Below are 16,979 nucleotides of genomic sequence, written 5' to 3'. Positions count from 1 at the left end.
AAACAAAATATAAGGGAAAATAATCATCTTTCTCAGGTAGATATTCGTTTCTCTGCAAGCCAGAATATAGAATTTGGATTAAAGTAAATTACTGCCCCTAATCTTTTTAAATAAACAGGATTTTGACCTTTTTTTTATTTTTTTTGATGTTGTGGGTAGAAGGGGATTTTTGGTTTTTTTTAATTGCGACACGCGGGCCTCTCACTGTTGTGGCCTCTCCCGTTGCGGAGCACAGGCTCCGGACGCGCAGGCTCAGCGGCCATGGCTCACGGGCCCAGCCGCTCACGCGGCATGTGGGATCTTCCCGGACCGGGGCACGAACCCGTGTTCGCTGCATCGGCAGGCGGACTCTCAACCATTGAGCCACCAGGGAAGCCCCAGGAGTTTATTAATTAATTTTTTTTTTTGCTGTGTTATGTCTTCGTTTCTGTGCGAGGACTTTCTCTAGTTGTGGCAAGCGGGGGCCACCCTTCATCGCGGTGCGCGGGCCTCTCACTATCGTGGCCTCTCTTGTTGCGGAGCACAGGCTCCAGATCCGTCGGCTCAGTAGTTGTGGTTCACGGGCCTAGTTGCTCGGCGGCATGTGGGATCCTCCCAGACCAGGGCTCGAACCCATGTCCCCTGCATTAGCAGGCAGATTCTCAACCACTGCAGCACCAGGGAAGCCCAGGGTTTTGAACTTTTTACCTTTGCTTTAGAGTTATACTTACATAAATATTTTATCTAAGTATTATGAGTGATGATTGTTTTTTGTACTTTTCTAATCAGATTAAAATTTTCGCCCTAGAACAGATTTTGTGGTAAGAAATTAAATAGGGTCACTGAAGAACAATAAGCTATTATGAAGGAAGACACATACTGTATCAGGTCCAGCCTTAATTAACATATAAAAGCAAAAATATAATTTTGATAAAGTATAAAAGCTGAATCATTAAGGCAAACAGCACATTACAAATCACTGACAAAACAGATTTCATCACCAGCCAACATGTGAAGTACTTTTAGTATCCTCTTTAGCAAGAAGAAAATATTAAAACACCCTTAAAACTTTAAATTATCCAAAACCAACAAAGCATAAATGGTCCCACTTTTAACCTCAGATGAGAGATCCTTCATGCTGAAGTGGCCCAGAAAGTCAGTGACGCTGATGACAGCTGGCGAACACTCTGGCTTATAAGAAAGGAGTTAACCAGGAGTACACACACTCTGGCTGCGCAATGTGATAGCTGTTTCGAATCAATGTCAAGGGAGCAGTCTTGCTTTGCCTGCTGTGTTCTTGTTCTGAATTCAGTCACATGCTTTCTGGGTTTTCTCACTGTAGCCCACTTTAATCAAGTTGGGATTCTTGAAGAACGTACACGGTAGTTAAGTTCATGTGGCTTTAAAACTCAATTTTTCAGCATGATGTGTTTTTTTGGACTGATATGGGAGGTTTGTTCTGTTTTGATATGTTCTAATCAGAAAACTTAAGTACTGGAGAAAACAGTTAAGTAGAGGTAACCACAAACCCATCTCCAAAGGCACTGTCTCTACTGGGCACACGTGCTCTTAGAAATCAGCCACCTGCATGTACTGACCTTAGCTTCCAGTGAGCAGCGCGGGGCTATCACACCACTTATTGAACTGCCCACTCCACTGCGGAGACTTTGCCTTTCTGCGAAAACTCATTAAGAGCTACAATGTTAAACCAGAGCTCCTTGGAGAAATAGCCGATTCCAGGTCAGGGTAAAAATTGAACAAAATGAGCATGGAACAGCCTGTCTACAGAAAGCAAGGAATTTGTCAAAGACTACTGGGGTTATATCAGAAAACAGGATGACTATGCTTAAATCCATATGTTAATAATAATATTTTTTATTTTGAAAAATAAAACCCTTGTTGGTCACTTTTGGAGGATGCTAAGAGCCAACTTGTTATTTGGAAAACTGGTAAGTAAATGGAAGGAGTTAAGCCTTTATCCTGCTTTCTTATATGAAATGTAAACTAGGGTAACCAACAGTTGTTGTTGAAAAGTCTCTTTTTATATAGTTCTCCAGCTAATAAATGAAGAAGGAATGATAAACTAAAATATAATCATTTTGTGACTGAATGAAACAGTGGACCTAAGTGGTAATCATAAATGACATCTGACATTAAAAAAAAAGAGATACGTTACATGCATCTTGATGGAAGCATCAATACTGCTGTGAAGTGTTCTTGCAAAAAATCTAACATGAAAGGGATCTAGTGGCCAGATTTAACTACCAACTTATAGGAATAACAGGAGATAGACCAACAAGTTCAGTGACACCTCAGGATGTAATCAGCAAATTCCAAACTGTGAAAAACTCTCCAGAACCTGAGACCAAGTGTCTTAAACAAAGAGCAGGGCTAGAGGGAGGGAAGGCGTACCTAAAAGAAAGTTAAGAGGCATGTAACCCAATTATAATGTCTCCTCATTCCAACAAGCCAAGTGTAAAAAAAATTATGCTGAGAAAATTTGAACATTAACTGGATATTTAATATTAAGGAATAGGGCTTCCCTGGTGGTGCAGTGATTGAGAGTCAGCCTGCTGATGCAGGGGACATGGGTTCATGCCCCGGTCTGGGAAGATCTCACATGCCGCGGAGCGGCTGGGCCCGTGAGCCATGGCCGCTGAGCCTGCGCGTCCGGAGCCTGTGCTCTGCAACGGGAGAGGCCACAACAGTGAGAGGCCCACGTACCACAAAAAAATAATAATAATAAATAAAAATTAAAAAATAATATTAAGGAATAACTTCAAGTACAATGGAGTCATGATTATATTATAATATATAATACAGTATATATAACAATATTATATTATTGTTAAAGGATTTTTATCTTTTAGAGATAACTGAAATATTTATAGATAAAAAATGATATCTTGGATTTACTTGTAAATAATTAAGGATAGGGAGGAAGTAGGCAATGTTATAGAGCAGGGCCTAAAACGATGGCCCAGACCAAATCTGGCCCACCACCTGTTTTGTTTGTTTGTTTAAATACTTATTTATTTATTTGGCTGATCGGGTCTTAGTTGCGGCACGTGGGCTTCTCTCTAGTTGTGGCGGGAGGGCTCCAGAGTGCGTGGTCTTAGTTGCCCCACAGCATGTGGGACCTTAGTTTCCCAACCAGGGATCGAACCCATGTCCCCTGCATTGGAAGGCGGATTCTTAACCACTGGACTACCAGGGAAATCCAATGTTTTTGGTAAATAAAATTTTATTGGAATACAGTCAGGCTCATTTGTTTATGTGATCTATGACTGCTTTCTTGCTACAAAGGCAGAGTTGAGTATTCGCAACAGAGACTGTATGGCCCACAAAGGCTAAAATATTTACTATTTGGCCCTATGGGGAAAAACCTTCGTGATCCCTGGTAAAGCTGAACTAAGATTGGCCGTGAGTGAATAATTATTGAAGCAGGGTGATGGATACATGGGGGTTAATTATAAAGTATTGTTTCCATTTATATATGTTTGAAATGTCCCATAATAAAAAGGTTTAAAGTTTATTTGTTTGAAGTGCTGATAGCTTTAGAAAAGGACTTTGACTTGGCCTTTGACTTTGTCACTGAGTATGGCATCCTGGGCCCACTCCAGGGCCCTACACAACACTGTGTAGAGGGCCTACACAACACTGTATCCTACACAACACTGCCTCTAAAGACACTCCGAGGGACTGTTTGGCTGGGAATGGCTACGAAGCTAATGACTCTTGGGAACTCTTAAAATTGACAGAAATTTGTAATAAGTCCTATATATTCTATATAGATAAGCATACATACACATATACATATATTTGTATAGCATGCTACAAAACCGCAATACCTTCATTCTTTGGATACAATTACCAAATATGGTGTTTCCTAGAGAAACGTGGAACTGAAGACTCTGTAAGAGCAATTTTATCCAGCAAACAGCTATTTGAGTCTCTGCTCGCCCTCAAGGCATGCTACTAGGCACTTGAGAGACAGAAAGATGATAAGATACTCTTCCTGGCTTTCAGGAACTCAGTGTAGTTAAAGAATTAGGATTACAGCTTGTAGTAACAGGAGGAAGAAGGGAAGCCATTGCAGTAGCTTCTTAGCACACAAGCCCACACCTGCTAAGCATATTAAGGATTGTATCTCATTTAATATTTACAACAAACTGAGGTGAGTGTTATTATCTTCATTTTACGCATGAAAACACTGGCACTCAGAGAGAGGAAGTCATCTAAACTCATACTCTGTCGCACTCCAAAGCCCACTCTCCTAAACATCATTGGTAGTTTAAACACTGAAATGAACATTTTTATTACATTTTCACAAGAAGGACCCATTTACAAAGAAGCTCCAGATTAGTGTCACTGTGCTGCGTTTCCTCTCATATCCCATGAGTTTGATCTCATTTTTGATAGGTACCTGTAGCAGGAATGAGGCATTTTTGCTTTTGCTAGGTTAGAAGAGTAATGTGAAGAAAAGGAAATACTTTGCCTGCTTCATCCACTAATTTCATAATAGTGGAGAAAGTAGATGTCTATCATTTTAAAGAAACATTGGAACTTGTCTGCTTATAAATATAAAACATGGCAAACTGAAGTTTTTCGCACACACTCACACAAAATCCATTCTTTTTTGAGCATGTGGACATTCAGGGCTAGTTCTCAGCAAAACTATGAAGACTTTGTGTTGTGCTCTAAATATTTAACAACTGGCTCTCTCCTCAAAATATGTATATATGTTTATCATAAATTTTATGATATCAAAGATGCATATTACCCAATTTACAAATAACAATAAAATAATACTCTTTCTTACAAATCCCATATATTCCATTGATTTTCACAGTATGCTTTCATTTATCTTTGTTCAACTCTAGAATCTGTAGCCAACCTATGGTTGCAATTGACAAACAAGTGTAGTTCCAATGACTGTTGGTTGATCTTTTTATTTACATTAATGAGTAGGACAAAAATGAAACAATGAAGTCATATGTAATGTGCGTGGCTTCTTTGCTGAATAAACCAGTTTTTTGAATACTGAAAGACTATTTCTTCAAATTATTTGCAATTCACAATGTAACTGTAACAGGAAAGGGGACGGGCCCCTTCCAGGGCCAGAAAGTGAGCTCTTGTCTAATACTAGGAAATGGATTGTCTGAGGAGACACACGTACTGACAAAGCAAAAGATTTTATTGGGAAGGGGCACCTGGGCGGAGAGTAGCAGGGTAAGGGAACCCGGGAGAACTGCTCTGCCACATGGCTCACAGTCTTGGAAATACTGAGAAGAGACTGGAGAATTTCTGGCACCTTAACATCAATTAAGAATTTGAAACAATATATATGAAAGTGAAATACTACATATGTAAAATAGTGTTCAGGATATTTGATACAATTTTAGAGCTAAGTGTAAGGGAGAACAAGCATTCCTTTTGGGAGCATGAAACAACAATTACGTCCTGGCTTAATTAAGCTGTGCATTTTGAGCTGCCTCCCGACTTCTGAGAACTGGTTCCTTATTTGTGATTTGAGTAATAATACTATCAGTTCAGATACTCGTCTGAGTATCCTGAGATCCAAATGGGAAAAAGAAAATGACGAGCGCCTTGTAAATGGTCAGATTTTGCAAAGGTAGTGGCTTATTATTAAGAATCACAACACTGTGTATCGGCTCCCAGGATTGTTTTCTGGTCTCTGCCTCTAACGACAGGGTGCGGGAAGGGAAGCAGCTATGAACCTTTGACCAGGTTAAGGCATTACTAGTCATTGGTTTTACAAACACGGTGCTGCTGAATTAGCTTCTCAGGGTTCATCCAAACTGCCTGCTCACGTTTGCTCTGTTTACATATAAGTTAATTAAAAAAAAATAAAGTCCTCTCTTCTTATTGATAGTCCTCAGGACACTTAGGACAAATGTAATTTACAATTGAAAGCTCAGAAGCTCAGATGGGGAAGGAATGTTTACACAACATTCTGCTGTAGCTAGGGTTCCAATAGCAAAGCGGGGAAGGGGCCATTTGCTCTCGCAGGGAAGGAGCCCTGACCCCCCCTTCTCACGACCCTCCTCTCCCAGCAAGGGTTTGCTCCCGGGTGCACTCGGGTTATCTAGCTGACTCACTGTTGATGTAAAAACAGGGCTGGGCAGGCTATATTGAAAGCCACTGAAAGCGGAGGAAACTAGTCACGAAACCCCGACTATCAGCTGAGAGATCGCTTCCCGGTAACCCCGGAGTACTGCTAGCACTCTTTCCAGACTGGTGCACGTCCTCGGGGTCTGCCAGGGACGCAGAGCTGTTTCAGCCCCTCTCGGCCGCGACCGCTTCCCCCATGCTTGAGGGCGCCGAGCTGTACTTCAACGCGGACCATGGCTACCTGGAGGGCCTGGTGCGAGGATGCAAAGCCGGCCTCCTGACCCAGCGGGACTACATCAACCTGGTCCAGTGTGAGACCCTGGAAGGTAAGCGCCGCTCTTCTCGCCGTTTAAAAAGGAGAAAAGGGATTGATGCTGCCCACTGGAAGCATGGACCAGGGGCCTGGGAATCCAGGGCGGGTTCTTAGGCCCAGGGTCCAGACTTCAGGAGTCATTGACTTCATTGAACTTGGACGAGGAAAAAATATTACACCTCTATTTTCAGTATTCTCTAAGTAAAATGTAGCATTTCCTTTCATTATGAATGTAGGCAACAAATCACGGTGGTTAGTACTTTGTCACCAACAGAAATTCAGTGTTTTCATATCCTCATACAGTTCTTACAGATACATTGAGATATCATTTATGTTTTCACTATTTCAAAATTATACTAGATATTGCTCTCATCCTTGATATTTAATGTCTTAATAAAGAATCATGTTATTACACATTTTAAAATATCTTAATAGCTATGTTTTAAAATATTTGGTTTCCTTTGTAATACTATGTATTTTCGTTCTACATATTTATTTATTTTTGGCTGCCTTGGGTCTTCGTTGCTGCGTGTAGGCTTTCTCTAGCTGCGGCGAGCGGGGGCTACTCTTCGTTGCTGTGAGTGGGCTTCTTATTGCGGTGGTTTCTCTTGTTGCGGAGCCCTGGCTCTAGGCACGTGGGCTTCAGTAGTTGTGGCATGTGGGCTCAGTAGTTGTGGCTCACGGGCTTAGTTGCTCCGCGGCATGTGGGATCTTCCCGGACCAGGGCTCAAACCCGTGTCACCTACATTGGCAGGCGGATTCCCAGCCACTGCGTCACCAGGTAAGTCCCTCGTTCTACATATTTATAAATATTATCTGGAGAAGGATATCACCAAACTGTCCAGGGATCCATGGCCAAAAAATAATAATAATAATACCCTAAACCTTGGTCTAGAGAATTTTATTCTATTTTACTTACCAGTATCTATTAACATGAGAGTATGCATATTTGAGGTTTGTCTTTAATGGAGCTTAAGAAAAAAATCAAGAGGCATGGTATGTGGTGAGGCCATCCTAGATTCAAAAGTCCTGACTTTGACCTCTGCCAAGAATAGGTAGGTGACTTGGGGCTGAAAGCCTCTGAGCCTGATTCCTTATTTGTAAAACTTGATGGTAACGCCTGCTTTGCTGAGTTGTTTGGAGAAATAAATAAGGCAGGACATGAGAGAATGTGTTAAGAACTGTGAAGCACTCTACAAATGGAAATTATCTCTTTTTTTTAACCACTTTATGAGGTATGATTGACATGCAAAAAGCTGTACATATTTAATGTATACAACTTGATGAGTTTAGAGATAGGTATACACCTGGGAAATCACCACAATCTATGCCACAAACCTATCCATCACCTCCAAAGGTTTCCTCCTGCCCTCTTTTATTACTCTGTGTGTGTGTGTGTGTGTGTGTGTGTGTGTGTGTGTAAACTATAGGCTTTATGCTCTACAGTAGATTTCTAGGACTTATTCACCTTGTATAATCAACACTTCGTATCCTTCTCCTCATTCCCCCCCCCATTCTGGAAATTATCTTTTTCTTAAAAAAGAAATTATTTATTTTAAATATTTATTTATTTATTATTTTTTTGGCTGCGTGGGGTCTTAGTTGTGGTACGTGTGCTTCTCTCTAGTTGTGGCGCACAGACTCCAGAGCACATGGGCTCAGTAGTTGCGGCACAAAGGCTTAGTTGCCCCACTGCATGTGGGACCTTAGTTCCCCAACCAGGGATTGAACAAGCATCCCCTGCATTGCAAGATGGATTCTCAACCACTGGAATACCAGGGAAGTCCCTGGAAATTATCTTTAAGCTACAGTATTTTCAAAGGCTTACCAAAGATTTCACATTTAAATATATAGTATTTTTATTATTAAAAACACTACATTTGTTTACTTTGAAACATGCTTATAAAATTAATATAATAATGTCAATAATAGGGTGCTTTAAAACTTCTAGATTATTCTAGAAAAAAAAAGAAAGCACTAAGGATCAAGACTGCCGGGAAGAGTATTAGAAGGCAAAATAAAACAAAAACTCGGAGGTGACTTTGCAGGCTTCTCAAGTAGGGCTGATGTTCCTGAGGTCACTTTATGGTTCTGACCAGTTAGAGCCAGAGTTAAGGTAGAACTGCCCAAGTTGAGGGAGACCCTCTCCTTTCATAAGCAATGGAAACAGCTAGACAAATCTTGTAGATGATACCTAATTCTGTTGGCTACAAAAAATTACAATATAATCCCAAATCCTAAATCACTTCAGCATATTTAATTAGGAGTTTGGTGTCTGGAGAATGTTAATCATATATATAAAATCAGCATAAATTAAGGTAGAAAAAATTAGTGAACACAGAGCATAATGAATGCTTCTGAGAGAAGCCATTTGAATGAATTCTCAATAGTTTTCAGTCAAGCTTTTAAATGGGCTGAGGAATACAAATTTAAACATAAACAATATGTGAAATGTCTTCATGATACAAAGCAAGGTTTAGCCAGCTCACTAAAGAATTCAGAGAAAAACCACCCTCAGCTTCAGTTTGGGGGAGAAGGAAAGGTTTCAGACCCTTTTGAAGACCTGAAGAATGGACTTCTTAGAAAAATACACACAGGTGCATACGTATAGAATTTTCCATATAACATCAGGCGGTCATGGACTACCTGAAGTCATCCTGCACCCCGAGTAAGAAACCCTCTTATATACACCATTGCTTTATTGTCATTGTATCTCATGGTTTCTACCTTTCTTTCCTCCCATTAATATATATATTTTTTCAACCATTCGTTTTACAACTGTGTTTGAATCTGTTGCCAATCTGTTCGGAGACTCTTAGGAGTATCAAATATGAGCCATCAAACTATAGGTTATAATGATGCATGAGAAAATCAATCTAAATAAAGTAAGGGTTTCATCTCCTCAGTTAACTGTTGAGGACTCTGAGGCTTAGAGTGGCTGTGACTAATCTAACCACCCTGTCAGGGGTGGGGTATGCAGACATCTGCATCTGCTTTTCCACTAAAATGTCTGCCTCCTGAGCATGAATGGAAGATACATGAATAGGTCCATGTTGCTCTCAGCTCCTTTTTTTTTTTTTTTTTCGGTACGCGGACCTCTCACTGTTGTGGCCTCTCCCATTGCAGACCACAGGCTCTGGACACACAGGCTCAGCAGCCATGACTCACGGGCCCAGCTGCTCCGCGGCATGTGGGATCTTCCCGGACCAGGGCACGAACCCGTGTCCCCTGCATTGGCAGGCGGACTCTCAACCACTGCGCCACCAGGGAAGCTCTCAGCTCCATTTTGATATAGAAAATAATGTCTGCCCTGCCTGTTTATTTTAGAAGATGTTGGGAAATAAATCACTTGTGAAAAGTAGTGCAACTGTTGCATCTGTGAATGTACGGAGAGAAACCCAGCCACCTTCCGAGCTGGCTTAAGACATGAAGAGAAGAACTCAAGGACACTCATTGAGACAGAAGTTAAGGATTTTAGGATTTGTTTACTTTCTCACATAATATGCACCATACAAATTATGGGTAAAGAAGAGTAGGTAAAACAGTGTCAGGATAGTATTATGTGTTGAAGCAGGCATTTTCTGTAAAGGAAAGCTAACTTGGCAAAGCTTATATTTGCCTTTAGTCTTTTGAAGTCCTCTAGTCTTTAAAAGAAAAGTGTCCTGATACCAACAAGTTGTTTTAGAACCACTTACCAGGAACATATAAGGTTTCAGGTAAATTTGGAAGAGAGAAACATGAAAATTGTCCAGAGAAGCTTTGAAAAATCCTAGTATTTATGATTGTGTGAGTGTGGTCAGAAATACTCATCCACTCCAAGGCCTGACCCTGACTAACAGTGACCTGAACCAGTCACTAGGACCCTCTGTGACTCAGTCCTTCCAGGGGACAGGAGAGGAAGCCAGTTCACATGGCCTGTGTCGATGGTACTGCTTGGAGGCTATATTCACATAGAAAATTCTTAAAAAGTAACTTTTAAAACAAGTTCTTTAAAATTAACTTGAACCAAAATAATAATGTTAAAGGGACATGAAATAGTCTTTAGAAGAATTAACACTGCTAATTTTTTTAATTAAAACTTTTTTTAGAGCCGTTGTAGGTTCACAACAAAATTAAGGAGGAAAGACAGAGATTTCCTATATAACCCCTACTCCCACACGTGCATAGCCTCCCCCTTATCAACATCCCGTACCAGAGTGGTGCATTTGTTATAATCAGTGAACCTACACTGATACATGGTAATCACCCAGAGTCCAGAGTTGATAATTCAGTCACTCTTGGTGTTGTACATTCTATGGGTTTGGACAAATGGATAACGTGTATCCACCACTATTGTATTATACATAGTATTTTCACTGCCCTAAAATTCCTCTATACTCTGACTATTCTCCCCCTCCCTGACCCCCAGCCCGGCAACCACTGATCACTTTACTGCTTCCTTAGTTTGACCTTTTCCAAAATGTCACATAATTGGAATCATACAGTATGTATGTAGCCTTTCCAGACTGGCTTCTTTCACTTAGTGACATACCTTTGAAGACCCTCCATGCCTTTTCATGGCAACATTGCTATTTTCATCAGATTTTTTTGTTTAATTACAAACAAGACTTTGTAAGTATTCTTTCTTCTTCAGAAAAAGGACAAAGTGGTAAAATGAATACTTCAGAGCTTTAGAATTTAGTAAGAAATAGCCTTTTCTAAAATTTATGGTGAAAGTGATCTCTGGCTCTCAGGGTGTGGTAAGAGCGCTCTGGACCCAGCCTTTACCTCATCCTCTTTGCCATCATTTTTGGGAAGGGGATGAGAGGAGGTGATTATAGCTCACGAACAATTATTTCCTTTTCAAGGGACATGACCTTCATTACTTTCCAACTGTGTCTTCACATGGGAATTAATTCATATATTAAGCACTTTCCCTTTAGAGCCGAGGAAGTAAAGATGGAAAAGAAATAGTCCCTGCCCTAAAAGGGCTCCAACTCTAGAGAATAAAAATATTGAAAAAATAAGAATCCCTTAATGATAGCAGTTGGGCCTCAAAATTCCATATGCATGTACATTTGACCTGGTACTTCATGTAGCATTGTTGGGAATAGCAGAAAATGAAAAACAAATAAAATGTCCATTGGCAGGGAACTGGTTAGATAAATTATGGAACAGTCACGTAATGGGATATTCTGCAGCTACAAAAAGAAAGAAAGAAAAGAAAAAAAGAAAGAAATAAAAGAAAAGAGCATGAGGACACACTCTAAGAGGACTGATATGGAAAGATAGGTGAGATGTATTAAGTCAGGAAAGCAAGGGGAAGAACTGTGTAGCATACAGATACTCTTTACTGAAAAAGGCAGATACATTTAAAATATATTTTCTATATGATTGTCTCGATACAAAGAAACTGTGAAAGGATTCAAATGAAACTAAAACTAGTAATTTACTGGGGCTAGTAATGAGTGGTGGGGGTGGTGGATAGGTAGGTGACAAGTAGGAAACCTTTCATTGTTTACCTGTATTTATACCTGCTACCTATTTTTTTTAATTTTATTTATTTATTTATGGCTGCATTGGGTCTTCATTGCTGCGCACAGTCTTTCTCTAGTTGTGGCGAGCAGGGGCTACTCTTCGTTGCGGTGCGTGGGCTTCTCATTGCGGTGGCTTCTGTTGTTGCGGAGCACAGGCTTTAGGCACACAGGCTTCAGTAGTTGTGGCATGCTGGCTCAGTAGTTGTGGCTTGCGGGCTCTAGAGCACAGGCTCAGTAGCTGTGGCGTACAGGCTTAGTTGCTCCGTGGCATGTGGGATGTTCCCAGACCAGGGCTCGAACCCGTGTCCCCTGCATTGGCAGGCGGATTCTTAACCACTGTGCCTCCAGGGAAGTCCCCCTGCTACCTACTTTTAAATTTAAAAATTCATATAGAAGGAAGACTCTTATTTCAAAGGGCTTTCACCAAGCTCCTTTAGACATTATTTGTACCTCTAATTATAGTAATTATTTTCTCTGCCTTGTATTAAAAATGCATATACAATACCATCACTTTTCTGTTCAAAAATACTTTTGTCAGGCAGGATAAACTTCACTCAGTTTAAAAGCTGGAGCAGTCTGTCCTGTCTCTACCTGGTAAGCATTTCCTCAGAACCCTTCTTCCCTTCTACAGTTATTCCTTCAGCCACAAATTCCATTCACCATCCTGCTTGCCTGGAGAACACCCATTCCTCTTTAAAGTCTCCACTTCCGAGTCAATTTCTCTATAAACCCTTTTCTACTGTATCCCTATTGGGACAGAATTGACTACTCTCAATTTTGTGCTCTATTGTGCCTTGTAATGGACCTAATTCTGTGTAACATCTGTGATATTTGCGTAAGTATGTCACCCTGGGGCAGGACATTTGTCTCGTTTATCTATCTAGTCCCCTGAATTATCAGTTAAGGGCTTACCTCCTGAATGAATAAATGAATCTATCCCCTCCTAAATTTAAGCCTTAAGGGCAGAAACTATAAATATGTCTGGTGACAGAGGTGTTCATTAACTAGGTGGGAGAATCCTTTCACAATGTAAATGTATATCAGATCACCACAATGTACACTTTAAATGTCTTACCATTTTAGTTGTTGGTTATACTTCAATAAAACTGAATTTTTTTTTAAAAAAAAAGACTTTTTTTTAAGGGTAGAAACCACACCGTATACTTTTTTGTCTCCTAGCTTCTCTAGCCCAAGGCTATGTTTTGCACACAGTAAGAATCTGAAAATACACATTAGAAATGTCTGCATGTTTGAGTTTAAGTCCTGGCTCTTCTACTTTCTGGCTCTGGGGTGTTAAGCCAGCTGCTTAACTTTTAGTCATGGTACTTTCTTATCTGATGTTTAGATGGTATCTCCCTGGCCTAACTCCCAGTTACCAGGGGAGTTAGAAATTTCTAAAGATGTTTTGTAAACTGTAAACCATAAGAATTCCTGGGAAGTCATAAGAACACCCCCTGAACTGCAGTGTATATACAACAAGAATTAATTTACCCTCTTCTGCTGGACTTTTGAATCCCTAAAATGATCCTTCCATTTCTTAGTTATGGTTAATGGTGTTTGGTATATGATTCTAAGTAGCTGATTCTATTTGCCTTCAAAAGCACTGGTTTGTTTTGGAAATATTCATTCTATAAATAAAACAATTAAAAATATAAGAAGAGTTTAAACCTATAGATAGAAAATATATTTGAAAGTGAGCCAAATCTTGAAAGACAGTAGGTTGGGAAAATGCCAGTGAGATAAGGCATAGGAGGTGGGTGGAGGGGAGTTGATATGGCAAGACATTCTAGGTTCTTGGGAAGAATTAATGAACTATAGATAGAAAACAATAAAAGCATATGGGTGAGGAGTGAAGCAGTTTGGCTGCAATACTAGCATACTTGGAGAATAAGGCAAGAATTTAGGTTGGGAAATTTTTTGAAGGCCCTTGAAAGTCTAATTATGGAGCTTCAAAATATCGGATGAGGAGGTATGTTTGAATCTTCAGTCAAATACTTGTAAGCATAGACAACATGAACAAGTTATTTCTCTGAGCATCGGTTTCTTCATCCATGTTTTTGTTTTGTTTTGTTTTGTTTTTTTCGCGGTACGCGGGCCTCTCAATGCTGTGGCCTCTCCCGTTGCTCCGGACGCGCAGGCTCAGCGGCCATAGCTCACGAGCCCAGCCACCCCGCGGCATGTGGGATCCTCCTGGACCGGGGCACGAACCCGTGTCCCTTGTATCGGCAGGCAGACTCTCAACCACTGCGCCGTCAGGGAAGCCCGTTTCCTCATCTATGAGATGGGGATTATTGTTAAGGTTGAGAGATAATGTATATTAAAATCATTGTCAGTGGTAAAATGCTCTGCAAATATTATGCAAGTTGCTTTTAATCTGCCTAAAACTCAGTAGTTCCAAGCTACTTATAGGATCATTATAAGATCAAAATATTTCTTCGGAAATATTCTTTGAGGCATGGAATACATGGAGAGAAACAAGTCTGGGAGAATCTATTAAGAGATTGCCACGGTGAGCTAGGTTTACGATATGGTCATTCGAAATGGGGGATATAAGGAGAGGAAATCCAGGAAGATATTAAGGAACAATGCAGGGGATTTGGAGTTAATAAAGCATCAAAGAGGACTTGAAGTTTTATCACCATGAGAATGGAAGTACATTAGCAAAAATTGAGGAAGAAGCATCTGGTTTTATAGATCCTGATATATTTATTAAAACCTGAGTAATTATATGATGGTAGATTCCAATATATTATTTAAGAAAATTCTGGTTTAGAGAATAAAAATCAAAGTCTTAGCCAACTGAATCGAGTTACTTTGGAAGTAGATGGGTACAAGTGAGGAAAAAAAAGGCTCTTCACCTACATCATCTTTTAAAATCCCCACAACAACCCAAAAGCATAGTTTCTATACCTATTTTGTAGATGAGGAAACTGAGTTCAGAAAGGTCAAATAACGTTCATAAGTTAAGTGCCAGCAGAGTGTGGTGAAGAGGCAGGGGGCTGCTCAAAGATAGCACCCTTTACAGGTACCTCTGAAGGTGCTTCCTTGGCATAACCTACCTGGAGTGTGAAAGGTCTGGACATTCATTTTTATAGAGTATCGACAGGAAGCTGCACAGAAAAAAAAAAAAAAAGACCTATCCAACAAATTAATAAAGAAGAGGTAACAACCAGATTGTTGTCCTGCCTCACTGGCCAAGAGATCTCAGATAATTCCCTGAACCCAGTGGACTGCAACCCACAGAAGATGCATTTTTACTTTATGACCCCGTGTACACACATGCGGGCACATTTCATATACACTACTTTGGATGATATACTCAGATATTTGTTATAATAGCTCAATCTGTTCTCTTTATGTTATTACATCTGGGACCTATAAAATTGATTTAGTTGGTAGTGATCTCACAGTTCTTCATTTGAATAAAAAAAGCCACTTGACACACTACTCTGGATAAGAAAAGAGTGTAATTTTCCAAAGTGTGCTCTGTGGGTGTCTCCGTTGATTTCTGGTGGCTTGGGAGGTTCTGTACCATACTCTTTCCAAAGAAATCATTCAAATTAATGTATTAAAGGCTTTCAGTTCCTGCAGTTAAGAAGCTTTTTTATTCCAAATGTATTTGACCACAAAGCTCTATTCATCACATACCTATTTAGATAAGCATTTAGGGAAATGTGAGGAAAAATATGTGATCCTATTTTAAAAACTATAAAACTATAAGCATTATTGTCATTACTGACAGATAATGATATTGTCTGAGCAAATATTTCAGGTCGTAAGCTTTTCTTAGGATCTGATTGCGAATGTCCCTTGGATCATCTTGGGGCTGGTGAGACAGGGCTCCTTCTATCTCAACTGTCTCTCCACCAAGCACAGTATTACAAGATTGCTTACAGGGTCTGAAACACTTGAGACATTTTTTTTATATAAATTTATTTATTTTACTTATTTATTTTTGGCTGCATTGGGTCTTCATTGCTGCACTCGGGCTTTCTCTAGTTGCTGGGAGTGGGGGCTACTCTGTTGTGGAACACGGGCTCTAGGCACGCGGGCTTCAGTAGTTGTGGCACGCGGGCTTAGTAGTTGTGGCTCTCGGGCTCTAGAGCGCAGGCTCAGTAGTTGTGGCACACAGGCTTAGTTGCTCTGCCTCACGTGGGATCTTCCTGGACGAGGGATTGAACCTGTGTCCCCTGCATTGGCAGACGGATTCTTAACCACTGCACCACCAGAGAAGCCCTGAAACACTTGAGGCATTTAATTTCAGAATCTCACTGGCAGCTGAAAGGTTTGGAAGTTATTTTGCTTAAAAGAACCATATGTCACATGAGCAATATACCACGGTTTTGGAAGAAATACCATTTGTGTCACTTCTGTTGGCAAATATTCCTCAGTGCTGAGAAGGCAAACTGTCAAACTGTATAAAAGTCTGATTGTCAAAATAAAAGCCAAAGAAGACATAACAAAAGAGTATGATTTTTTTTAATTAACTTAATTAAATAGGTAATTGAGCAATTAAATTCTGCAGTCAATCAGATGAAGAGCATTTCTGTTGCATGACCTACTCCAGACACTAAGGAAGAATGCCTGTCTGCTGAATCTCAGAGACTCAAGAACCACTTGAGTGCCTAACTGCAAATCCACCCTCCCATCAGCTTACAGAGCAATTAGTTCATAGCCCACAGGGGCTCCCTGTTATCCTCTGGATCAAGGAAGTCACACCAAGCCTTCCTGGGGACAGCCCCTGCTTATTTCTCTGTCTTCACTTCTTACCCCTCCTTCTCTCCTACTAAGTGCTTCAAACCACCAAACTGAACTGTTTTGAGTTTCTTGCACCCACCATACCCATACAAATTCATGGAATGCCTTCCTCGCGCTCTTACATAGCACCTTAAGGCTCACCTCTGGCTTAACCTTCTTCTGGAAACTCTCCTAGGATTTTTTGCTCTCATCCCTATGCATCTTGCTCTTATTTTCTATGTTCCCATATATCAAGGTTCTTATCTTTATCACTGAATTTAGTTGTTTGCATCATCTGT

At 40.3% G+C, this 16,979-nt stretch overlaps 1 protein-coding gene across 1 annotated transcript in view; it reads left to right on the top strand.

The window, feature by feature from the left end:
- Positions 1 to 5,319: 5,319 nt before the first annotated feature.
- The window catches only part of ATP6V0D2 (ATPase H+ transporting V0 subunit d2), a 48,627-nt gene continuing 36,967 nt past the window's right edge, over positions 5,320 to 16,979 (top strand). Inside the window, exon 1 of the mRNA XM_022555018.2 lies at positions 5,320 to 6,440. Within this exon, the coding sequence (XP_022410726.1) occupies positions 6,311 to 6,440 (130 nt within the window). The 5' untranslated portion in view covers positions 5,320 to 6,310. The remainder of the gene's footprint in view (positions 6,441 to 16,979) is intronic.

This window comes from Delphinapterus leucas, chromosome 17 (genome assembly GCF_059928025.1).
Source record: "Delphinapterus leucas isolate spDelLeu-1000000601 "Yukka" chromosome 17, BTC_Dleu_Yukka2, whole genome shotgun sequence".
Lineage (NCBI taxonomy): Eukaryota > Metazoa > Chordata > Mammalia > Artiodactyla > Monodontidae > Delphinapterus > Delphinapterus leucas.
This window is presented reverse-complemented; position numbering and strand designations above follow the sequence as displayed.